This window comes from Asterias rubens, chromosome 14 (genome assembly GCF_902459465.1).
Source record: "Asterias rubens chromosome 14, eAstRub1.3, whole genome shotgun sequence".
NCBI lineage: Eukaryota > Metazoa > Echinodermata > Asteroidea > Forcipulatida > Asteriidae > Asterias > Asterias rubens.
In genome coordinates, this window is record NC_047075.1 from 7,644,559 (window position 1) to 7,672,011 (window position 27,453).

Sequence of the window (27,453 nt, forward strand, 5' to 3'; positions counted from 1 at the left end):
TTTACAATCCATTGCAGCTGTCACTGTTATCATTTAAAAGTTGTCAGTAACTGTCCGTCAGGTTTGTCCACAACTATCAAAATGGTTTTGTTTGTAAAAGCTTGCGTACATCAACATTGTGTGCAACTCTTCAACCGTTATTTTTTTCATTATTTTATGGTTGTCTTATAATTTAACTTAACCACTGCGGCATGTCATTGCAGTTGTGAACACCGGATTCAAACTCTGGTGTTTCTGATGATCAGTAGAGTGTGAGCTTGATTCCCTTACGACACTTGTGTTCTGAAGGGCAACGTACACTATTGGGTAATTGTCGAAGACCAGTCTTCTCACTTGGTGGATCCTATCTTAAGCATGAATTAACAAGCTTGTACAAATTTGGGCTCAATCGGTCATCGAAGTTGCGAGAAAATAATGAAAGTAAAAAAAAAACCTTGTAGGACGAATTATTTTGTGTGCTTTCAAATAGGAATAAAACACTTTTACCTAGAAGTCTTTTTGGTTTATATTTGAGTGAGAAATTACTTCTTTCTCAAAGCTACGTTATTTCAGAGGGGGTCGTTTCCCACAGTGTTTTTTTTACTAACTACTGCTCTCCAATGCTCGTTACCAAGTCAGTTTTGAAGGTAATTTGCTTGGAGTAATTACCAAACGTGAACCTTCCATTTTAACCAATACACTTAACCATGATGCTTCGTCCTTGGGCTTCATGGACGTACGTAAAGCCGTTGGTCCAATGTGGTGTATAAATGCACGTATAAACCCAGTGAAAAGAGGAGGGGTTTGCCCCAAGTTTCTACACAGCGCTTGTAACTGCTACATGGTGTTAAATTAAAGGAGTAGTCTCATATATTCCAAACGTAGCCCCACATACCTTAAACAGGAAATTACTTAGTGAGCACCAACGTACAACAAACATAACATTGAATAATAATGATGTTTGTTTCGCCAGATTTAGTTCACAAGTGATCTGCAAAACAAACACAACCATTCTGCACCTCCGATTTCACACATTTCTTCCTAGCTTAAGACTAATCTTAGGAATAAGGACGAGTCCCAACCCTGCACTGTAGCATGAAGACCTTAAGATTAATCCTAAGTTAGGACGCGTTACTCGTCCTTAACTCGACATGAGACGAGTCCTAACTCTTTGTGAAATCGACCCCAGGTTCGCAAATTACGCCAGAAACCTGCCTTGAGCATTCGTCAGGATTCTTCAAATGAACCGTTGACCTCGCTTTCATTTCACTTGGAGATTCGCAGTCGTATTTTATGTACATGTATACTATAAACAACCTTACTTTCATGCCACACGCTGGTAGAGCGCTGGCACATTAATCCGCCGGAGTCAATGGGTCAATAGACCTTTATCATGATGCCTCCGAGTTCCATATTGGTCATGTTCCTCATTTCATATAACAATAATGAATGCTTATAATCATTTTTAGAAATAGGAACCAGACTATTTTGCTCTTCCAGCCTCGGTTTGGTAACATTGATATCAATGGGGAAAAGTCAAGATGGCTGCACCATGATAAAGGTCTCTATAGCAAGACTTATCAAAGTCAGCCATGTACCCGACTGTTTGTATAGACGATGTGACCTCTGACGTCACACGAAAACCATAACATGATTCGCGCGCATACCGCCGGGCAAAACCTTTGTGTTTTGGCAGCCAGCTAGAAATTCGAAAGTACGCAATCTTACTATGACTACGCAACTCAGTGTTCGGTGAAACATGACGTATTATAGTGTTTTGTCAACAGAGGGCGGTTTGAATGTAAACATAGGTCACATCGTGTTTAGACACAAAGCATTTTTGTGATACTATTCGTTACTATAAGAATGACTGTGTCCCTGATCTACTACTTCGTCCTGCCTGTGTATCTTTGGTCTGACTAGTTAATGGCTTCATCCGCACCGAGTCGACTAAACCACCAGGGCTACGGACATTACAACAGTTCAACGACACCGCATTGGCGTTGGAGACGGTGTAGAGGTACGGGTTAATCGCTGAGTTGATCGGTATAACAAAGACAACAACCCATGCGTACGTCTCGTCTGGTATGTCTACGGCACCAGACTGTGATAAAATCCCCATGATGATTACAGGCATCCAACAACAGAAGTCAGTACCGACTATAAGGAGCATGCGCGTTGCCATGGTCATCTCCCTCCTGCGGTGCTCTCTGTCTTTCCTCTTATGCAACTTCTTCGCTGGTAACTTTATAATCACTACGAATGCTATTGCAATGTAGCATCCCATGACTACCAGGCAACAGGCAAAGTTTATTCCGAGGTAGACGGTGGCTGAGAATATCCAAGATGGCTCCGCTTGTTGGGTTATTGTTCGGTTTAGGGGGACCCCTAGTAATGTGTTGTTGTGAGAGACAACTTTGGGTTTCACCACGAGAGGGAGTCCTACGCATACGTCATACAGACCGTAGAATGTTTCATTCTTATCGTTACGCATGTCTTGAAGAAATAGAGGAGGGACGCTGATTATTAAGGAGATTGCCCATAGGATGACGCTCGCCATCCGGGCAGACTCTAACCGCAGCCATTTCTTCCCAAATGGGAATACTACACATAAGAATCGATCAATGCTGATCATGGTGATGAAAAACACTGATGCTTCGGAGCTCAGCATTGAGAGGAAACCAGCGAACTTGCACAAATGGCCCGATTTCCATTCGGGCGCGTGAAGAAAGTAATCATCCTGGTAGTGTACGTCCGCTCCGGCGACTATCACCATGTATAATCCCATGATCAGATCCGAAACAGCCAGATTGAGAATCAGGACCGATTGCGAACGCTTCCCTGAATCCTTCATGTTTAATCTCCACATGATTATCCCAGCGTTGCCGATGAGGGCGCTAATGCCGAGGCACCAAATGAACACCCGTAGTACAGAGTTGTGCATGATACGGTTACAGCTCAAGTATGGTATTTCTTCGTCTAGTTTATTAGATGGAAAACATAGCTCAATTATTCCATTTGTTTTGTAATCGAGTAGACAGCACATCTTTGGATCATCGACGATTCTACAAATAAATAAATAAACAAAGCAAAAATCAGATTTTTTTGTTTACATATCATTTTGCGCTTGAAGAAAAGAGGCAAGCAAAATTAATGCATTTCTTTTTCACTTTTATACTTTAAACATTAACGTTATGAAAATGCATGGCACAGAAAAAAGGGACATAACGGTAATATAGAGTATTCCACTTTTAATTGAACACTACATACTTTATGTAAAGTAAACTCTTCACTAGTGACCATTAGACGTTAGGTGACAGCAAACAAACCACGCTGGTATCCTGTCTGCTGCCACCAACCGTCCTCCAACTAACTATTTTTCAGGAAACCAGCTGTGTTTTACGCCTTATTAACATTCATACTTACAAAGACATGAGGTGTTGCAAATGTTCAATTTCATTTTTCTTCACTTGAAATTCTTGAACTTGGTTCGGTCTTCTCCTCATATTCCTAAGAAACAAAATAAATGTACACGTTTATTGTTAAGTTATCTTAAAGATGCTATGTCAGATTTTTGGCCGATTTGACCAACAATTTTTGATTTAAAATTCAATAGGTATTTTGATGGAGGTCGAGAAAGTTACAAGATTTCATTGAGCCATTGCTCGAAAAAGTCCGCCAATTATTAGTAGCAGTGAAATAAAGTGCTCAAAATTAGTTTTTGTCGGGATCCCGAAAATGTATCACGTGACCAATTCTTATGTGTTTTATAAGAAACGTTTTAAATTGTTGTCATGGTTCCTGACCATTAAAAGTAAAAGTTAAACCTGTTTTTCGTTAGAGCGGGTGATACTCTTTGAAATACCATTCACTCAAAAAAAATCTGTTTTTTAATGTTTGAGGCCCAAAATTTTGACATAGCATCTTTTTAAGTAAATATTGCGCATATTAGTCGGTATTTCATCTTAGTTGGATCTTGCGTTTGTTGTATTTTTGTAATTGTAACTTTGTAGTATTTTAATAAACACAAAATTAAAACGTTGTTCACTGGAACGATTTAGCCTTGTAATTCAGTCAAAAACTTAATGACAAAAGGTAAAAACAAACCACATTCAACTCTGAGCAACGACATTTTAATAAAAGTTGTTAGTTTTTTGCCCCCCTTGAACTTGTTATAGATTGTATTAGATTTTCAGGGGAAAAGAAAACAATTTAATTGGAAAATAGTTGACACTTTGAAACAACTACCCACCCACATTCAAGCAGCTCCTTCATCGGACACTTTTAAATCTCACCTTAAAACCCATATGTTTTGTCAATCTGGTTATAGCACTTAAAACAAATCCGTATTTAGCGCTCTAAAATGTTGTATATTTGGTTTGCGGTAACACCATGTGTGTATCTACTTGCTTGATAGAGTTTGTTCTTAGAGAACTGTCTTGCCGCGGAGTAGATAATCGGAGGTTCGGGAGACTTCTCAGTTCTGAAAAGAACTGTCCTGCTTTTTAACTATAACCAGGGCGGATGGTATAGAAAAAAGACCGGACTACTAAAAATGTTATAATCATTATTTATTTTAATTATTATTAAAAAAACAATGCACAAAATTGCATTTAAAAATAGTGTATTAAATTGAATTTGAAAGATGATACGTGTTCAAAACAAACTGTTTTATGCGTTTTAAACTTACAGAATTTCGAGACTTTCGAGCCCGTTGAAAGCACCTGGCTTTACCTCTGTCCACGGGCTTCCGCCGATATCCCTATGTAAGTAAACAAATAAGAAACATAACTAGCTGTTAAAAGGAAGGTACACGTTTGGCAATTACTCAAAACAAATATAGGTTTTCTCAGTCGAATTCAACAAATAAGCAGCCATTTTCATTTCATGCGTTCAAATTAAAGCTGTTTTGCCCCTTCACTCTAGCGTATCGTCATTCTTTTTTGTGACTAACACGCCCCAAGAAGCGTCCGCGAATTTGAATGCTGTTTTGATGAATTTTTAAACTGAATGATTATTTTGTTAAATCGAATGACGCAACATTACATTTTGACTAATCATAACATGAAATCGAATGACCCTTTTCAGTAGCACTCGATTTCGCGCGAAATAGAATAGCTTGGTGGTTAAATTGGCTGGTCATTTGCCGAAATTGATCGAGAAAACCTATATTCACTTAAAAACTGACTTTGTAACGAGCATTTGAGAGCTGTTGAAAGTATAAAACATTGTGAGAAACGGCTCCCTTTGAAGTAGCATAGATTTTGAAATAGAGGTAATTTCTCACTAAAATAATAAAAGACTTCTAGCTAGAAGTATTTTATTCCTATCTGAAAGGACACACAAATTCGTCCAACAAGGGTATTTTTTCTTTCATCATTTTCTCCCAACTCCGATGACCAATTGAGCTCACATTGTCACAGGTTTGTTATTTTATGCTTATGTTGGGATACACCAAGAGAGAACACTGGTCTTTGACAATTACCAATAGTGTACCTTCCCTTTAAGAACTGCCTTTCAGCTCTAGACATCCACGGAGAAAATATCTAATAAATGTTTTCATCTTTGGCGTCTTCGTCTTCATTTCCCAACTTAAGTTAGCATTTTAAAATTACTCTAGGTACAAATTTAGTAATTATAATCCCATTTTTCTTGAATTGTAGAATAGTAAGTTTGAAAAACATAATTAAAAGTTCGAGGGGCCACGGCAAGGTCGTCTATGCGCTGGATTTCTTTACAACATAGTTTAGTCTGCTGACTCAATGCAATTCCCAAAATGGCTTGTACAACAACTATCCTTATGTGGGTGCGTTCGTCTAGCTCCCCTGGGTCGACCCCGGTCTTCCCCCGGTGCGTTCTAATAGCTTTGACGTCATTCCATGCTTGTGGAGTGGGTCATTTTGGGGCTGGCCCCAGGTAAACGACGTCACTACGAGAGCGGTGAGTGGTCGTTCGTTTAGCTCTTGTCAGGGACTCACCCGAGTGAGCACCGCGGGGTAGACACAGGGAAGCTGACAAACGCACCCACTATTGTAGCTCAAACGGACCCTTACGTAGCTTGAGTAGTTTAAATGCAGCTCTGGAATACACGATCCAGTGTACCGAGACCGAGATATATCGCGCCGAATGTTTTAAAAATATAGTTCAAGAAATAGAGTTGTGCAAAGAAAAGAAATACAAGAACGGTAACAGAACCTGCAAATTACGGAATATCGTGCCTGCGCTCTCCCAACTCAGATATCTAGACCTATGTTGCCGTTGTGACGTCAGGAGACCCTACATAGACCTTTTCGCAAATACCGGGGCGCGCGCGTAAAGCTTGGAATTAGGTGCATTGTGGTCTAGCTGGTATCCAAATTTGATCCATATATATCCCACAATGCACCTCATTCAACAGTCTGCGCGTGCGCATTGGTATTTGCGATAAGGTCTATGTTTCATACGTCCCCTCATACAGCGAACTGTATGTTTACAGTAGTAGCGCCCTCTTTTGAAAAGTTCTCCTTCAGCCAACCATAACTTCTCCTTCGGTGGACCCTCCGGCGGGAAATTCCTCACTTGTTTAAAGTCATTGGACACTTTCGGTAAACAGTGTTGTTCAAAGGCCCACACATCGTGTATCACAACTTATATATCAAATAACAAACCTGTGCAAATTTAGGCTCAATAGGTCATCGGAGTCGGGAGAAAATAACGGGAAACCCACCCTTGTTTCCGCACGTTTCGCCGTGTCATGGCATGTGTTTAAAATAAATCCGTAATTCTCGCTATCGAGAATTGAAAACTGTTTTTATGTTTTCTCAAAAAGTAAAGCATTATATGGAATAATATTTAAAGAGAAGTCTTTCACCATTACCTTCTGTAAACCCTGTGAGTTATTTGTAAATCTGTGAACATTTTTCTTTTTTTCTGTTCCGAAAGTGTATAGTGGCTTTAAGATTGCGGCTAAAACCAGTTATCAAAACAAATTATAACATTTACTTACAAATGATTAACCAACTGCAGTCCGGAAAATGTGTTGGCCTCAATAACTTTAAGCTGATTATCCTGAAAGTGTCTGTGAATTGTCAAACAAAAAAACAGTTATGTTTGTTTGCATAACCGTAAGACAACTTAGGAAGAGAGTGAGCAACTAAAGATTTCGCGCAAGATTTCCATCCCACGACCATCGCGCGACCGACTATAAACCGGCCTTAATAGTGACAAGAGAAATCACGTAATCGCGGGTGCCAAGTATAGTAATGCGTGGGTTATAGGAACACGTTGCCTTGGATCGGTCGAGCTGGTCTTTGAAAAGCGTTTGTAACCGTTTGTTATAAAATGCATAGGGGTAAAAGAAATGTTGTTAAAGTAGAATACAATGATCCACACAAACCTCCCTCGAAATTGCACGGTTTTCCTTTTACCTCGTCGAAAACACGGTCGGCCATCACATTTTTACTCCCATATATGGCCGACCATGTTATAGCACAGTAAAAGGAAAAACCATGCAGTTTTGAGGCAAATTTGTGTGGATCATTTAATTCTACTTTCAAAACATCTCTCTTTCCATCATATTATGCATTTTATAACAAACGGTTACAAATGCTTTTTATAGACCAACTCGTCCGAGCCAATGTACCGTTTTCCTTTATGGTTAACTATGAGTTGAAATCATGACGAAAGTGCAAACATTGTGCTTCAAGTTCGAAACTTTTTACTATAATCTTCAGACGATTTCAGAAGACCTATGAGTCTAAGTCCTAATAGAGACGATTGCTTCCTCTGTGCTGAATGTAATTTGTGCCAACATGTACGGGAAGTCCAGGACTTTTGTAACAATGAGACAAATGATAATACACGTTATTTGGAGAGGTTATTGTTTAAAATCTTTAACAAATTGAGACGTCTGGAAGTACACAATTCTTGGCAACAAAGTATATTCAGACAATGTTCTTTGTCCTGCAACTTTTAGGGTGAACTCAGTCCATATATATATGGTTTATTATTTGATATATATATATTTTTTTTTTTATGCAAGTCGCCTGACACACAAAGCCTGAAGGCCACTTCTACAATTATACTTTCCAGAGGCCGTTGGCACCTACTCCTAGGGCTGAAAAAGGGTTAACCCTTTCACAGTCCACGAATGTAGGCTTGGGTATCATCCATTCGAAGCCTGGCCGGTTGAGCAGAAAGCACTACCTCCAAAACTTGCATTTTGTTTGTGTTTTGTGCATTTGGAATGCAAACTAAGTGCGTATACTTTTCTTTAAAGTTCCAGTTAATAACCGTATGAAAATAAAATGATTGACACTTCACTTACAAGACTAGGAGGTTTGTTAATCCTTCGAATGCACCTGGTTCAACTGATGATATCTGATTACTCCCAAGATCACTGGAAGAAAGAGAAACATGATATCAACAATACTGCTATGGTGGTCTTAACACTAACTTGTCAATGTTATTTACATGGGGACTATTTTGTACTGTGAGTTGTAGCCTACTGTTGGAAAAAATAATAAGTAAAATCGGAACAGCTATAGACCGTAATGAATATGACGTCACCGTTAAAATATCTGACCTACAAGATGGCGTCCGTGTGCGTGTGGACGCGCATACGATTTGCCCTACAAGACGGTGACTTTCATAGCAAAAAGGGGTTATTCAAAAAGTCTGTTGGTAATTGAACTTACAGTGAAATGAGACTACTCAGATGACGGAATGTGTTTGCCTTTAGAGATGTAATCTGATTCCTGCCGAGACGTCTGGGTACCATCCAATCATGTATGTAAACAAAAAGTGGACAGGGTTAACTTTGCGTGTGTCAATATTATTAACTGAGAAAATAGAATTAGCTGTGGCAAACTGCCTTTAACCAAAAAGAAAAATTGTATAAACGCTAGCATTAGTTAAAGGCAGTGACACATTGGTAATTACTCAATATAATTGTTAGCATAAACACTTGTTTACGATCGATGGTGAGTTGTTGGAAGTTTATAACATTGTGAGAACCGGCTCCCTGTGAAGTAACATAGTGTTCGAGAAAGAAGTACCTTTTATCATGAATTTGATTTTGAGACTTCAGATTTAGAAATTGAGGTCTCGAAATCAAGCATCAGAAATCACACAATTTCTACTGACAAGGGTATTTTCTCTTCCATTGTTGTCTCGAAACGAAATGAGTTCAAATTGTTTGTTATTTTTTGCGTAAGTTGAAGTACACCAAGCAAGAAGACTAATCGTTGGCAATTATCAAAGTTGTCTGTAATGACGTCACGTTACCATAGCGGTATTTCGTAGTTTAAATGTTTAGATCAAATTGCATTTTTATACGTCAGAAATTCTTTTTTTTGTCTAGGTGTGCCCTACACGTTTCTCTAACGGGTTGAATGTTTTAAAGACAATGGACACAATTGGTAAATGTCAATGACCAGTCTTCTCACTTGGTGCATAAAACAACAAACCTGTGAAAATTTTGAGCTCGATTGGTCGCCGGAGTTGCGAGATAAAAAAGAAAGAAAAAAAACACCCTTGTCACACGAAGTTGTGTGCGTTCAGAAACTTGATTTCGAGACCTCAAATTCTAAACTTGAGGTCTCGAAATCAAATTCTTGGAAAGTTACTTCTTTCTCGAAAACTATGTCACTTCAGAGGGAGCCATTTCTCACAATGTTTTATACTGTCAACCTCTCCCCATTACTCGTTGGCAAGCGCGGTTTTATGCTGATCATTATTTTGAGTTATTACCAATAGTGTCCACTGCCTTTAAAGAATAATTGCTAATGACAATACATTAACTGATAACTAAAGTGTAACATAAACATGTTTATATGTATAGAGAGTAAGAGTCCGAAGAAAACAAAATACAACACTAATAAATACTCACAGAAACAACAGTCTGTCAAGACCTCGAAACATTCCTTCCCTTAGACTGACTAGTTTGTTTCCATCAAGCCGTCTGTAGGTAAACAAATGATGTTAAAAAGTCAACAATAATCAACAATATAAAGATGTCATTAATAGTTGTTCATAAATACCTTAGACAGTTTCGCTACTCATATTGGTGGAGAGCTTGTCACGTGGTAGCACAGGTCACTGTGTATTCCAGCTGGATTTTTGTGGCCAAATTGAATTTAATTGGCTACTTTGTACATTTTGGGGTGTTGATAAAAAAAAAAAATTAAGGCACCGTTTAAAACTTTGATAATGACCAGCTGGAGCTGTTTATAACCGGTTGTTTTCGGATACGTTTAGATGCATACTACGCGTTCGAATGCATATCAGAAAATTGTCTCAGTCATCAAAATGCAACACACGTACAGGGCCCAATTTCATAGAGCTGCTAAGCACACAAATTTGCTTAGCATGAAATGTTTTCCTTGATAAAAACAGGTTTACCAACCAAATTTCCATGTGATTTTCAGTATAAGCAAACAAAAGCTGAGTACCAGTAACAAGCATTATGCAACAAATGGAAATTTGGCTGGTAATGCTGTTTTTATTGGGGAAGAAATATCATGCTTGGCAAATTGTTTTGCTTAGCAGCTCTATGAAATTGGGCCCAGAGCTCAAGGACGTCGGAAAACAGATAAGTTTTACTGTACGGGTTTCATACTTCATTACGCCTGTGGCTCTGACCTTTGTTGCACGGCTTATTTAAGGAAGTTTTCATGCCATAAGCTCAACAATAATGTTGAGTACATATCAATATTTTCCAGTGCCTTCCTTTTACCCAACATACTTACAGCAGTTTCCTAATTGACGCCAAAGTTGCAAACACTCCGTCATCTATGTCTACCAAGTTATTCACGTTAATTTTTCTGAAAAAACAAAGAGTTTTGTTTGTGTGTTTTAAACCTTTAGACATATAATTACAAAAATATTGGACAAGGTTATACATAATATAAGTATAAAAAACGGTCATCTTGAATGAATGTAAAGCCAGATCCATGCCAACGAAAAATTTGTGTAATATAGAACCATACAGATGAGATTGCACTCAAACGCTATTAAAATCACACAATAGAAAATATTACAACAAAAGCAAATCCAGATCCTGTCAAAACACCCATAAAACACCATAAAACAGGAGGCAGTGAGAACCCACAAGTAGACCAAGTTCTTCCAAAGTCAACATAAAACCCGCGCTAAAAAGCACCAACGAGTTTTTTTATATTTCATTTTCATTTATTAATTTTACAGGTAAACATGCAGGTTACAAAATGAGAACGGTAGAAAACATATACATTTAGATATGAGAGAGAGAAAAACAAAAGAGTAGCATTCCTGATGGACTTTAAAAAAAAGGTTAACTAAATTATTATCGAGTTAAAGGAAAACGTTACCTTGGATCGATCGAGTTGGTCTATAAAAAGCGTTGGTAAATGTTTGTTATAAAATGCATATGGGTAAAAAGATGTTGTAAAAGTATAGAATACAATGATCCACACAAACATGCCTCGAAATTGCACGGTTTTCCTTTTACCTCGTCGACTAACACGGTCGGCCATTGATGGGAGTCAAATTTTTGACTACCATAAATTGCCGACCGTGTTAGTTCGCACAGTAAAATGGAAACCGCGCAATTTGGAGGCAAACTTGTGTGGGTCATTGTATTGTACTTTTACAACATCTTTCCAACCATAATGCATTTTATAACTATTGGTTTCAAACGCTTTGTATAGACCAACTCGACCGATCCAACGCCAACATGTTCCTTTAATCTCCCGATGCCGCAATGTATGGACATTAGATGGACATTATAAAGCATGACAACAGTAAAAACAAATAACTTTACATGCAATGTAAAACAGTGACAGCACAAAATTTAGGCATTACAGACGATGGGCACTATAAGTAATTGTTGAAATCCAGTCTTCTCACTTGGGGTACATCAACATATGCACAAAATAACAAACCTGTGAAAAGTTGAGCTCGATTGGTCGTCGGAGTTGCGAGATAACTATGAAAGAAAATGGTTTTTTTTCTCGCAAACTACGTCACTTGAGAGGGAGCCGTTTCTCACAATGTTTTATATTATCAACCTCTCCCCGTAACTCGTTACCAAGTGAGGTTTTATGCTGATAATTATTTTGAGTAATTACCAATAGTGTCCACTGCCTTTAAATAAACACACAAATGTTTATTTGAAAACTTACAATACTTGTAAATATGCCAGACCATCGAATGCTCCTGCTTCTAATCGTGTGAGTAGGTTTCTCTCTAAATCTCTGTAGGGTAAAAAAAAAAGAGGGAATTGAATCAAGATGAGATTAAGCACAAAAATTAAGAACATTTTGTCTGTCTTTTGCACGCTGTGATAAGATGAAACAAAAATAAAAATTATTTGATGGCGCAAAAATCCGAGAAGAAAAGCGCTCACTGCGCATATACAGCAAACATGATAATGATAAGAAAATCAGTACAGTGCTAACACACATCGGTGTATGGGTAAAAACCAAAATTAATATTCTTTATCCCCGATGCAAATTTAACATCTCTGATAAGAAAATCAGTATACATTATACCAAGCAATATTACAAAAAATTGTCAATTAAAGGCAGTGGACACTATTGGTAGTTACTCAAAATAATTATTAGCATAAAACTGTTCTTGGTGACGAGTAATGGGGAGAGGTTGATGGAATAAAACATTATGAGAAACGGATCACTCTGAAGTGCCATAGTTTTCGAGAAAGAATTAATTCTCCACGCGTTTGATTTCGAGACCTCAAGTTAAGAATTTAAACGCACACGGCTTCGTAAGACAAGGGTGTTTTTTTTCTTTTATCATTATCTCGTAACTTCGACGACTCGTTGAGCTCAAAATTTCACAGGTTTGTTATTTTATGCATATGTTGAAGTACACCAATTGAGAAGACTGGTCTTTGACAATTCCCATACGTGCCACAGCCTTTAAGTATGGATTTCCATACAGCAGGAACACATCAATGATTCATTATTTTTCTACAGCTCTCAATGTCCCCTCTGAACTAGTTTACAGTCGTTACAAAATGTAGAAGTAAATTAATTTGATATCGATTTATGTGCGTTTTCAGACCGTAGCGCAGCTGGGGGAGTATTAAGTTACGCGAGCAGAAAAGCGCGGGGGAATTCTCAAAGAACATAACTCTTTCAATATTTCACATTACTCTTCAATAACGATGATTCTGATGAAGTTAAAGGCACTGGGGTGGGTTTCGCAAAGAGTTAAAGGCAGTGGACACTATTGGTAATTGTCAAAGACTAGCCTTCACAGTTGGTGTATCTCAACATATGCGTAAAATAACTAACCTGTGAAAATTTGAGCTCAATCGGTCATCAAAGTTGCGAGATAATAATGAAAGAAGAAAACACCCTTGTCACATGAAGTTGTGTGCGTTTAGATGGTTGATTTCGAGACCTCAAGTTCTAAACGTCTCGAAATCAAATTCGTGGAAAATTACTTCTTTCTCGAAAACTATGGCACTTCAGAGGGAGCTGTTTCTCACCACCATGTTTTATACAACCAACCCCTCCCCATTACTCGTCACCAAGAAAGGTTTTATGCTTAGAACTATTTTGAGTAATTACCAATAGTGTCCACTGCCTTTAAGACTAGTCTTATCTCGAGTTAGGACAAGTTAGGAGTAGTAGCCTTATGTTTTTAATTATTTCATACTGGGTATTAGTTCTTATACTGTGTGAAATCAGCCCATTGGACATGTTCGGCAATTGTCAAAGATCAGTATTCTTTTGGTATATCATTATGAAGATGGTGTACCCCAACTTATTATGCATAACATAACAAAACCTTTACAAACTTGACTCAATTTTGTCATCGAAGTTGCAAGAGAGTAACAAGAAGGAAAAAAAAAACATTGTTGAATAAATATGTTTGCTTTCGGATGTCTACAACGAAAAAAGCTTCAGGCTTTAATTATTCTGATATTTGAGTGAGTAATAATGTTTTTGATCTTTAGGTTTAACGCAATTTAGGTATTTTATTAGACGTGGCCCAAAGGCTCCGTACTCTGCACCGAACGGTTCCGGATCGAATCCCGCTACGTTTTTTTTTATTATTTTATTTTAGTAAAAACAAAAAACAAAAATAGGAAAAAAAACATAGGTTCGAGTTAAGTTGAAGTTTTTTCCCAAGCATGTATTGGCATCGAGTGCAACTGCGCTGTGAGTGGAGACTTCGCGGCCGGCTCACCGCGCTGTCACCACCGTGGCTCGAACCGGGGACCTTTCGCTTCGGAGTCCGAGACCCTACCAATACACCATGGTGGGTCCCCCAGGGTAATTCGCATTTATGACTTAATGAACCTTCGGTCCATACTTTACACATGATATTGGGTGCGTTCGTTAAGCTTCCCCATAATTAATCTGAGCATTTTATATATTTATATTTTTTGTTCTGGCCCTTTTTAGTTTACATTTTTATTAAATTCCATTACCACAAATTCAAATTCATATCCTTGTAAACATATACTTTGAGAGTGAGAACAAAAACATAAAACAAACCTATACACTTGTTTAATAATAATTAAAAAAAAGAAGAAAAAAAGGTTAAAACGGCGAGATTCGATCCCGTGACCTCTCGGTGTACAGTCGGGAGCCCCTTCCACTGGGCCATTGGTTTTAGACGAGATCAATTTTATTTTGTTGAGCCCTATATTCAGAACAACTTTAAATGAACGAAAACAAAAATTAAACTAAACGGAGAATTGAGTGCCACTGCGCGGTGGAGTCAGAGACTTACCCCACGCTGACTCTGATGATAATAGTGTGATTATCTTGTTCACATTGTTTACACGACATTGCATGTATGTTAAGTGTGACGTCAGATGTTTATGCTCTGGGAATAGTTGCGTTCCCTAACGCTTGGTGGCGCACTTTATTGAAAATTGGCGACTCGAGTCTGACCCGTCTGTCTGTTTTTTTGGTTTGTCTGTTCATAGGCTGGGGAACAAAAGCTGTGCTTCTCCCCGGACCTAGATGTTGCCTTTTGTTTATTGTTTCATCTTTTAATATATTGTATATTTACTTTTATTTTGTCCATATTACTCTGTACTACACACTATTTGCAACATTGAATAAACGTTTATATCTATCAGCCACATAATGATATTGTACACTCGGGCAAGTGTAGTCGATATTAAACCCTCATGGCCTACAGGTCACCAACATGCAGAATGGAAACACACTTTCCCTAAATACTTGTTAATTTGTTTTGCAATAGTAGGTGAACCCTCTGGGTCTATCTTCAGACAAGCTTTCGACATGGTATATGACCCTTTAGACACCGTAACTCATAATCATCAGTTTTAACCATCCGTGTGTCGCTTAAACGACTTGGCCAATGTGTTCGTTGTATCTGCAATTTTAACGTAATTATTTGTTGTTACGATTCGTTTATCCTCTTAATTTGTATATTGATTCGGTTTTGGTCTTTAGGCCATCTGTTTCAATTTTAAATAGAAAACAAATTATTACACCATGTACATTTTGGTTAATTTTTGCTATACATTCTCTACGGCCTCGATAAGCAGACCGTCATCATCATTATTATTTAAGCTGTGTTCATTCATGTGTATGATGAAGCCCACCTTTTGTAAATGCCACTCATATCTATTTAATGTGATATAGCTTCTAAGCTATGATACAAATTAGATGAATCAACATTTGCAAAATGAGGTATAGACCAGCGTATCAGCCAGCGTAGTGCACGCTGCTGTGTACCTCGTGTCATTCATTTAGTTATTAACAAACCAGTATTAATCCATCAGATGGTTTAAGCATGCAGTGTAACAAATCGGACTGGACACTGCTCTATAATTGCATAGATCGTCGGTTCGAATCCCACCGAATGCCTCTGCTTAGAGCTCGAGAAAGAACCTAGTGCACAGTGCTGACAGTAACACACATCGGTGTATGGGTAAAACCAAAATTAATATTCAACATTTTTTAACTCACATTCTAACAAGAAATGGCAAGTTTTCGAAGACGCCCGAAGGTAAGTCAGTTATTGATTCTCGCCTCAAGGTACTGTAAAATAAAAAGACAATTGTTTACTCATAAATTATCAATTAATTAATCTATCAATCAATCAATCAACCTACAACATGGCCCTGGGAACGTTAGTGCTTTTATACAGTCTCCGTAGATTCCGAACTACTATCCCAAGTTCCAGGTTGGCCTTGCCCAGAAATGGACAGCCGTCGATATCACAAAACCTCTTCCTAACTTAGAATTCATCTTGTGACTTAGGACGGGTTCAGTTCCGTATTCAAATACGTAGGACGCATTGAACCCATCCTAAGTTAGGACGGGTTACTCGTCCTGACTCGAGTTAGGATTAATCTTAGCGTTTCGTTAAATCGGCTGCAGGCCTCATAAATTGACACTCAGTCTGTACCAAAATTACTACAAAATGGTAGATATACGTATAATTCGATCTAAGTTCTTACTCTTTCAAGTTTCCGGATCAGCATCCTCACCAAGAAACGGAACAACTCCTATGGACTCAGAACTTTGGCCAACTCTGACCTTGAAGATTTTAGTGTGTGCATCAGTTTCCGGAGGACATGCAATCACAAGGCTAATTTCACAATGACTAGAATACTAAACCCAATCACAAGGTTGTGGGTTCGAATCCTACCAAACTAACCGCTGATCTTACAATGACTAGAATACTAAACCCTAGTCACAATGCTGGCCCAGGGGTTAGACTGCAGGACTTGCAATCACAAGGTTGTGGGTTCGAATCCTACCAAGCTAACCGCTGATTTCACAACGACTAGAATACGTAATGCCGTCTAGTTTTTCCTGAATTTATGCGGTTCCAGTGCCCAGATTTAAAACTCTTGAGCAGAAAATACTGCTTGACTAATACTAAGTATAGTAATAAGAGGGGCACCAGCCGCAACAATGCAAACTTAAAGGCAGTGGACACTATTGGTAATTACTCAAAATAATTATTAGCATAAAACCTTTCGTGGTGACGAGTATTGGGGAGAGGTTGATGGTATAAAGCATTGTGAGAAACGGATCCCTCTGAAGTGCCATAGTTTTTTAGAAACAAGTAATTTTCCACAAATTTGATTTCGAGACCTCAGATTTTGAACTTGAACTCGTGTGACAAGTTTTTTTTTGCTTTCATTATTAAATATTATCTCGCTGCTTCGATGACCGATTGAGCTCAAATTTCCACAGGTTTGTTATGTTATGCATATGTTGAGATACACCAACTGTGAAGGCTAGTCTTTGACAATTGTCACAGTGTCCACTGCCTTTAATTAATAATAACAATTATTATATAGCGCATTTCACAATCAATGCGCTTTACATTAGTGCCCTCACAGGGCCAATTGTTTAATGTTTCTCAGCTCCCTTTGGAGTATACAACCTGGGAAACAGTTTATATCGCTCCAAAGGCTGGTTCATTCACAGTATCAACCTCTTCTCTGGCAGGTACTTATTTATACCCCTTGTTGAAGAGAAGCACACAATTATAGAAAAGCATCTTTCTCGAGGACACAAGTGTAATTCCGTTGTGGATGGTAACCCGTTTCGCCTATGAAATACTATCTTATCTGTTTATAAAATGTTTGTGCTTACGGGATTTACATGTCACAGTCTTGTACGTTAAAGACAGTGGACACTATTGGTAATTGTCAAAGACCAGAGTTCTCACTTTGTATCTCAACGTAGGAATAAAATAACACGAGCTCAATTGGTCGTCGAAGTTGTGTGCTTTCAGATGCTTGATTTCGGGACCTCAAATTCTAAACTTGAGGTCTCAAAATCAAATTCGTGGAAAATTACTTCTTTCTCGAAAACTACGTCACTTCAGAGAGAGCCGTTTCTCACAATATTTTATACTATCAACCTCTCCCCAACACTTGTTACCAAGTGAAGTTTTATGATGATAATTATTTTGAGTAATTACCAATAGTGTCCACTGCCTTTAAACATAAAATGTTTGTTAAAGAGGAGAGACTGTTGCCAGTTTAGTGGTAAGTACCCCCTTGTTTGGGGTTAGTTGATTTTCCTTGACGAAAAGATCATCTCAACACAAGAATGAAAAAACCAAAAATAAAACTCACATTCCATTTGTCATCCTAGGAAGGGATTCTATAACTTGTGACATGTTAGGGTGCCCAGTGCAGTTAGCATGCATCATTAGTGTTCCTTTGATAAGAGCATCATTCATCTTACATGTGCAGTCTCTCGGACACAACCTCAAATCTAATAAAACAAAAGAATGGAAATAAGAAGTAAATGGATGAAATTAACATTACAGAAAGGTTTGCGGTAACACCATGTAATGACTATCTCTAATGAGTTGGGGTGGTTCTGAAAATATATTATGTTTAATCTATATTAATTTTATTGTGTACCCCAGATGTGGGGCAAGAGATCTATGTATTTGCTTTTGTTGTCCCTTGCCCATCTCGGGTATATTGCTATTGTATTTTGTTTTGTACTGTTATGGCAAACAAAGTAATAATAATAATAAAAAGAACCGTTGGTTTCAACTCGACGTTTCGATCAGTATGCTCCAATCGTCTTCTGGAGAAAGCTGGACTCTGATGCTGCATGCTGCTTTGTACTGAGTACCAACGGTTCTTTTCAGAACCACCCCAACTCATTAGAGATAGTCATTACATGGTGTAACCGCAAACCTTTCAATATCGTAATTCCACCATGCACAGTTTCAAATCCTAGTTGAAATTAACATTGTTAAAATTCCTTATCGACGCCATCTCTATGGAAAGAATTGCGAGTTGGCTTGCGAGTACGTAAAGCCCGGTTCAAAGGCTTCAACCAGCAAACCGAATACACATTTGGTTTGCGATAACACCACCATGTGTGTATCTACTTGCCAGGTAGAGTTTGTTCTTTATTCTACTACCGCGGAGGAACTTGTTTTTGACGCAATCTTTAAAGATATTGCATAAATAATATAGTATTTTTGTCATGATATCGTAAAAATTGGCAAAAACACATTTTTAAAACGACGCCTTGGATAAATATGCCTTCGAGAAAAATCGGATCTACTGATGAACTTGTTTTTGACGCAATCTTTAAAGATATTGCAAAATTATATAGTATTTTTGTCATGAAATCGTAAAAAATCGGATCTACTGCTAATCCGAGGCGATGATGGTAACAAACACTGACCGTCTCGCGACGCGTTACACGGTGCAACCCACAAAGGATCTCTGCCTGCGCTCGTGGGGGCTTTGTGAGCAAATCCCCCCGGGGTACTTCATCGCGTTATCACTGTGTCAACAAATCATCGAACTCAGAACAAACATGGCACGTGTTTGTGGCTGTTATCTTGTAGAGTCAGACAGTGCAGTTAAGTCGCTCCCTTGGGATCTGTCCCTTTTTTTCTAAGTGGATTTATTTTCATGGCTTCTTTGAAAGTGTGATTTTAAAGAAATAGTGCAAACTGTTTAAATCTGAAATATGATATTGAGGTGCTTCATTGTAACAAGGTCCCTGTTTATTTTGGAACTGCGTTTTAGCAACTTTGTAGATATGTATTGACATCAATTGATTATTGACACACGCTCTAGTTATCTGTTGATGAGTGATGGATAGAGTATAGAGGTAACTAGGCGAAGTACTTTGCGAAACTCTAAGTAAATTGTACACAAAAGTGTGTTTTAACACACTAGAGAATAGACCCTCTTGTATTGGCAGCCATTGTTGATGAAACGTGCACGCGTGATAGTTGACGCTACATGGCCCTAACTCGGCTCGAGACGTTTTGAAAACGGGTTTGTGGAATGTAAACCGTTTGTTTGTGATTAGGTGCAACGCAGGCTTCAACCCTTTCGAAAGGGTTCAGATGGTTGGTTTTGAGAAGGCAGCGAGAGGCGCCTTAGGTCTTCTCAGAGCACTTTTCCAAATCGCACTTTTACAAATCGTTAAATCAAAGATGGCGGTATATTATGACGTCATGTGCAATTCATCTATACAAGCCCATAACCAAAATGTTACGAGCTACGTCGGTTGTGAAGAGGGGACACACACAAACCCATTATCAAGAACTCACAAACTACGTCGATCAGTTCTGAAGAATAAACCTTTGCATTGGCATTCATCGTTGATACGTGCACAAGTGAAAGGCTTCCATTGGCTGACACTCGTGCGCTTGGCGTAAACGCGTGATTCACCAAAGATGGTGGCAATTGACGTCATGTGAAATCGATCTATACAAACCCATAACCAAAAACTTACAAGCTACGTCAGTTCTGAAGAACGGATAGCACTGAGTAAAAAGCTGTTACGCTGGTGAAATAATTCATTCCTTTAACAAACACAGTAATGACATAAAGTCAAATAGGGAACAAGTTTATTGAGCTGCATATAGCGACAAGAAAATGTTGATGAAAACTATACTAACTATAGCATAAAAAAATTCAAAAGTATCAACGTACTCTCTGCATAGTGCCACAAGGCTCTATATTGTGCCCACTTTCACAAACATCAAGTTATCTCTCTGTATCTTACCAATTGAGTTATTTTCTTACCACAATTGTTTTCGTCTTCTGCTTCTGTGCAGTCGATAATTCCATCACAGTGAAACTTCCGGAGGAGGCACGTAGTCTCGTTAGCGCAACGCTCATTGGCTGGACACGTAGGAAGTGCTGTGTGGTATCAGAATAGGGACATAAACATACTTACATAAATAAGGGTAGCGACGAGTTCTTATACTGCCGTTTAAAACCGGCAGGGTAATATCTGCACGGCCCCGACCCTACAAGGTTTTAAAGGGCAATTTAAGAACGAGTCACTACTCTTTTATTCCCATTCATACATGCCTTTTTTGTTACAAGGCGTAATAAAGTAGGAAACTCTGTAAAACTTGTCCGTTTTTCGACCTCTTTTCCCTGGGCTAGGTACGTCCGTTTGTGCCATTTTTACGGCTGAGACAGTTTTCGGATACGTATTCGTGGGCGTAGTAGTAGTACGCATCATCGTATAAATGGGCCAAAATGGCACGCGAGATCAATCCCCTATATGAGCACGGTGTTGTTGGCTAAACGTATCCGAAAACAATGGGATATAAACAGCTCCACAATAACTTTAGATATGAAACTTTAACTAAAACAATAAATAAAACTCACGGCAGTTTTCCTCGTCTGACCTGTCTGGGCAATCCATTATGACGTCACAAACTCCAATTCGATCGACACAAACATCGCCGTCTTCACATCTGAACTCAGTTTCCTCGTGGCAATCTGTCGACACTGAATATTGTGCAATAAATAATAATACTAAATAAAGTTGTGCATTTATTACTTTTTGATTAGTTCGCGGTAGCACAATGAGAGACTTTGGAACGCTAGGTGGCAGCAGACTTACTAGGTAGATTTCCACTGATTACGTAGCTCTGAGCATGCGCATATTACCGAGAACAATGGATTTTACCTGGTAAGTCTGGTGCCACCAAGCGTCCCTTAATAATAATAATAATAATAATGAAAACTTATGAAGCGCACAAATCCACAGAAGTGCTCATGGCGCTAAAATACAAACAATAGCATTAATTAATATACAATAACAACAACAGAGAAATCTAGAACATGTGGTATAGAATACAATAATACAAATGCAATATTGCAAGAAAAAACATCCTAAAAGGTAACAAAAATAACAATAATTAAACCATTGAATCAAATGCCTGTGTGAAGAGATGTGTTTTCAGTTGTTTTTTAAATTGGGTCAAAGAAACGGATGATTTTACTAGTGCAGGCAGTTTGTTCCATAGACGAGGGGCAGCATGTGAAAAAGAAAAAGAGTCTCCCATTAACTGTTCTTACGTGATTGGAGTCATTGCATGGTTAGGTATCATTATATATTTTGTTTGCGGTAACACCTTGTGTGTATCTACATGTTGGGTAGAGTTGCTTCTTTAAAGAACTGTCTTGCTGTATATTCTACTAACGCGGAGTATATTTTTTTGAAACTTTGTTCGGGAGACCTCTCAGTTTTGAAAAGAACTGTCCTACTCGTTGATTGGCGGAAGGTATACATTGGCTTGGACTTCTACTTTACTTACTAACCTTCTTGTTATTGTCACACCATAAACAGTTTATATTCTGTTTAAAACTTAATCTTATTTGTCACTGTGTATTTTATATTTTTATTTTACAAATGTATATATTTTTTTTTTTTTTTAATTTTGTATAGTGAGATGCACACTGGACCCTATACATGTTTTTTTTAGCGGGATGTTTTTAATAACATGAATTCAATTGAATTGAATTTGTATGTAGACAATTACCCCAATTTTCCTACTTATCCAGTAAACCTATTAGTAGAATATTTAAACCAAAGTGATCAAATTAGCTCAGTTACTTTGTCCACCTGCCTCCTACTCTGCAGACTTTAATTTTAATCCCGGCTCAGACAGGATTTCATTGTCAGTCCCTACCTGCGTGTATGGGTTTTCCCTATTGGGGTTCCCATTTCAAACTACAAATTTTAAATGTTTTAACCCATATCCACCTGACTGGTCACTGCACAAAAATATAAATCCTGCCTAAGCAACAACAACAACAACAAAATAAAACAACATCAACATAAAACAACAGCATACAACTACAACATCAACTGAACAACAACAGCAGCAGTACGACAGCAGCTGGATTATCAACATCAACGGAAACAGCTATACATAATTAACACAAACAGCAACAACAACAACAACAACGACGACGACGACGACGACGACGACGACGATGACGACGGCGACAACGACGACGGCGACGGCGACAACAACAACAACAACAACAACAACAACAACAACAACAACAACAACAACAACAACAACAACAACAACAACAACAACAACAACAACAACAACAACAACAACAACAACAACAACAACAACAACAACAACAACAACAACAACAACAACAACAACAACAACAACAACAACAACAACAACAACAACAACAACAACAACAACAACAACAACAACAACAACAACAACAACAACAACAACAACAACAACAACAACAACAACAACAACAACAACAACAACAACGACATACTTGCATCAACTTGTTGAAGCTCAAACCAAAATCTGGTGGTGACGTTTTTCTCTCCTCCGTGGTCATTGGTCCAATATTCTATTTGTATCACGTGACTTGAAGAATAGACGGTGTGAACTTTGACACCACGAACGATGTTGAGTATCCCATCAACGTTGTTACTACCGTCTGTTTGGACGTTTCCAATCGTCATTCCATCACCGTAGCCGATATGCAAATCTTGCACGGTCACCTTAATTTGCATATCAGAAGAAGAAGTTATCAGCCAATTGCAGTAGAGATATTCGGTGACGTCAGACGGGTAGTTAGGAGACTTCAACTGGTATGGTTCAGTAGGGTGAAGCTGGATATCTGTGTTGCCGCAGCCAAATTCTAAAGAAGAAAAAATAAGAAGATTTAATGACATGATTACAGGATCTCATAGGTGATGTTTGCCGTAGTGTATAAATCTCTCTTGAGAAGTGTGGGTTCTGAAAATAACCAGTGACTGGTTCAGTGTGCTCTTTCGTCCTCGGGATCTACTAAAACAGGGTTTCCAAAAACAAACCATGAAGCGACAGCAGTACTAGTTAAAGGGTGGATGCAATGCTTTTTTTATTCATTTAAACATGACTTTTCATTTAAACAATTCATGATTAAACATGACTTTTTAAACCTAACCTATTTTTTATTATTTTTTATTAAATGCGCAAGTATTTTAAAAACGGTTTTAAAGAGATTAGGTAAACCCGCCCGCCCCTGAAAGGGAGCCTTTGTTTGTATAAACGTGACGTCATGTCGGTAACCCGAGCTGTACGTCCGTGTGCATAGTACATGTACACACGTGTGCAGTGTGGTCTGGTACCTAGGCGCGTGTATTAGTGACCAGACTTTTTTTGCCGATGATTTTGTTTGTATTCCCGACATGACGTCGATGGTAGGGGGGCGGTAACAATCAACAAAACTTATTCGCCAAGTACACAAGTTAGATATATCGGGAATAAACAAAACACATTTTATTGATGTTCAAAACATATTTCAGAAGTAAATGACAGCATAATTAAATGTTTTATTCGAATTCACTGCAGCATCCCTTTAATAAAGCTATTAAAACAAGTTATATACAATAAGGGGATCTTGCCTCGTTCATAGAGCCGGTACACCATTAGTGTGCTACCCTTACGTAAGGTCTGATTACTGAGTAATATAAATTATAAATCCTCATGACTTCATTTTTTTTTTATTAAGCCAACATGCTCTATCCACTGGATCATTGGTGTTTATTGGACATGTATTGGTAGTGCCGAAAAATCAAATGTTAGGTCCCTTCCTATGAGCTAAGTTCGATCGAGGGACTGCAGTTTATTTGTCGACCATTTAGCGATTTCGCCTGGTATCCAAAATGTATTGAATGCATTATAGGTTACCGTATTGGTTACCAACCTTGTCCAATGCTGTACCATAGTATTGAGTGAAATCCTCTCTCCGTTCAACTTATTGTACTGGTATCGTTCGCACTCACTAGTGCCACAGGGCTCTATACTGTGCCCACTTTCAAGAGCATTGACGTATCTGTCTAGTCTATCTGACCGTACTTTTCATTTTGTCAGCACCGTTTGGTATTGCTGCAGGTTTATGGCTTGATGCCATCATAGTATCCGTTTGGCTAAAGCCAGCTTTTTATCCACAGGATGTGGAGCACTTTGTACCACTCGAGTTTTTCTTCACTCACTCGAAAAGGAATAACTTCCATTATACTCGTCACGGTTGGGTAATTGACCTATTGTGGCTATAGCATCTTGCAAACCCAGAAGGCGTCGCAAACTAGTATTGTTGATCAACAATAAGTTATCCAAAAATAGCAAATCTGAGACATTTTGGATGAATTAAGGCGAAGAGTGAGAACAAAATAACCCAGGATCCAAATTCAAGCGATAGTATAATTTTCGAATACTCTTTAAACTGAAAATAACCTTTTTGTATTTCAAGGCAGGAATGCCGGGTAGTCTATTCAGCTTATTTTTTTAGCTTTGCAGACATGGACCCCAAATCCAGATTTAAATTTGAGTCCAAAACCGAAAGAAATTGGGTTACACATGTTGGAAACAAAAGGCCTCCAGAAACGTGATACTGATGCTTGAAAAGAGGTTAGGAAGGTGATACCGAACCCAACCCGTTCGATACCACAATGTCATAGGATGTCCCTATTTATCAAAAATTCACATCACACAAAACATGTCTTGGAAGACAGACAATGTGTCTGAGATTAAGAAAAGGAAAACCTAAACCGATTGAAGCGTCTCAGAAGCAGATTCTATATAGAAATGAATCGAACTATTAGAATTCAACTCTGTAACTGAGCCCCAGGGAATTCCAGAAAGCAAGAATTGAGGCAAGCATTTGTTTCCTTCCTTGGAACAAAAGATTGGAAGTTGAAAAGACGTCAACGAAATAAAAAGCGAGTGTCCTTTGAAAAAGAGATCTCCCAAAAGCAGATTATCAACCAAAAGTTATTTCAGAAATGCCATTGCCGTCTTAGTCATGTTGACGTCAATAGTATAAATCACACACGCGACGGATTAAGTTTCAACGTGTATATATATTTCGGATTTGAGGCATTGCATGGTGAGGTATCAATTATTTGGTTTGCGGTAACACCATGTGTGTGTATCTAAATGCCTGGTGGATTATGTTCTTTGAGAACTTTTCTTGCTTTTTATTCTAATAGCACGATTTCAGATTAACAGTCTCCTGACGATGAATAGAGCAAGCTAATCGAAACATTGAGACCAATTTAGAAATCACTCCGTGGTAGTGAAGTTAATAACAAGAAGTCCCCTTGATCATGGAGGAAGGAAGAGAAGGAGCTCGAACGAAGGGACTTCAAAAGTCAAACCTGCGGTATCGCGGTCGTTTAACGACACCTCGTAAATAACCCACATACCTTATACAGACAATGGGCGACCTGGCATATGCGAGTTTGCGCGTGCGCACTTGGTTCTTCACTCAACTATGGTGTCGTATGTCGTATGGATATAATAAAGAACAAACAACTTTTTTGAGACCTGATAAAAATGATGTATACTTGTGCCCACCAAATCGAAAAACACAATTGAATACCAACCACGCTCGTGTGCTAATGCCCACATTTTGAACCACCGCTAGTGACCGGAAAGTCACACAAAAATGTAAAAATATGCCATGATGTTTCCGTGAAACACCACAAACGGTAAATGAAAACGTGTATATTCACAATTCTTGTCTCCAATGATTCAACTTTACAAGCAGGCAAGAGCGCAGACTGGCGGAAACACACGTTCTGTACAAAGAGATTTAATCCCGCTCGTTAATCGGCCGTCCAGCTGGAGGTCCCCTATCTTTTTCCACTGGCCAGACAAGGGCATTGTCAGAGTATTATTGTGTTACTCTGCAGTTTTGCGGGTCGTTCGAGCTCCTTCTCTTCCTTCCTCCATGCCTTGATCAACTAAAGCAAGTAGTCCTGGTCGAATGACCACCTTCCGCACAGGTAGTTAAACAACAAGAGATTTCCATTTAAGAACTGAGAGTCTCCCAAATTCCCCAAGTCTACACCGCGGGAGCAAAATAAGAAACACGACAAGTTCTCAAAAGAACATAATCTACCAAACGGGCAAAATAGACTTATATCACGATGCCTCCAACTTGGTCATGTTCTTCGTGTCGTATATCAATTATAAATGCTTATAATCATCATGCAATTAGGAACCAGACTACTTTGTTTTTTTTAGCCTCGGTTTGGTAACATTGATATCAATGGGAGAAATTCAAGATGGCTGCACCGTGATAAGGTCAATACTTGGTGTACAATGAATTAACAGAACCTGCAAACAATCCTGACCCAAACCTCTGTTACTGTCTTGTTCATTTAGGATAAAGAGCTGTGGATCGGGTCAGCCAAGACATTATAGGGTGCGTTCGATCAGCTTCCCTGGGTCGACCCCGCGGCACTCGAAGGAGCGCCCGACATAAGCTATTCGAACGATCACACTTGTCCTCTCTTGGTGACGACATGCTTATCGGGTCACCCCAAGTGACCCACTCCACAAGCAGGGCACTGTGGGCTGGCCCGGGTGAGCCCCTGGAATGACATCAAATATTTTGAGTAATTACCAATAGTGTCCAGTGCCTTTAAAGCCAATGGACACTTTTGGTAAACAGTATTGTCAAAAGGCCCACACTTCGTGTATCACAACTTATATATAAAATAATAAACCTGTGAAAATTAAGGCTCAATCGGTCATCTGAATCGGGAAAAAAAAATAACGGGAAATCCACCCTTGTTTCCGCACGTTTTGCCGTGTCATGACATGTGTTTACTTTAAATCCGTAATTCTCGTTGTCGAGAATTTATAATTGTTTTTATGTTTCCTCAAAAAGTAAAGCATCTCATGGAATAATATATCAAGAGAAGTCTTTTA

The 27,453-nt window shown here is 38.6% G+C and overlaps 1 protein-coding gene across 1 annotated transcript; it reads right to left on the reverse strand.

The window, feature by feature from the left end:
* Window positions 1–1,725: 1,725 nt before the first annotated feature.
* On the reverse strand, window positions 1,726–24,485 carry LOC117299618 (G-protein coupled receptor GRL101-like; the record flags this gene model as incomplete). Its single annotated transcript, XM_033783167.1, has 15 exons — window positions 1,726–3,044; window positions 3,406–3,489; window positions 4,670–4,741; window positions 6,965–7,036; window positions 8,285–8,356; window positions 8,655–8,726; window positions 9,848–9,919; window positions 10,707–10,781; window positions 12,120–12,191; window positions 15,918–15,989; window positions 18,050–18,191; window positions 20,489–20,605; window positions 21,086–21,208; window positions 23,018–23,389; window positions 24,440–24,485. Coding segments are annotated over 15 exons (2,670 nt in total), but the record flags the coding sequence as incomplete, so codon positions are not given.
* Between the last annotated feature and the right edge of the window lie 2,968 nt (window positions 24,486–27,453).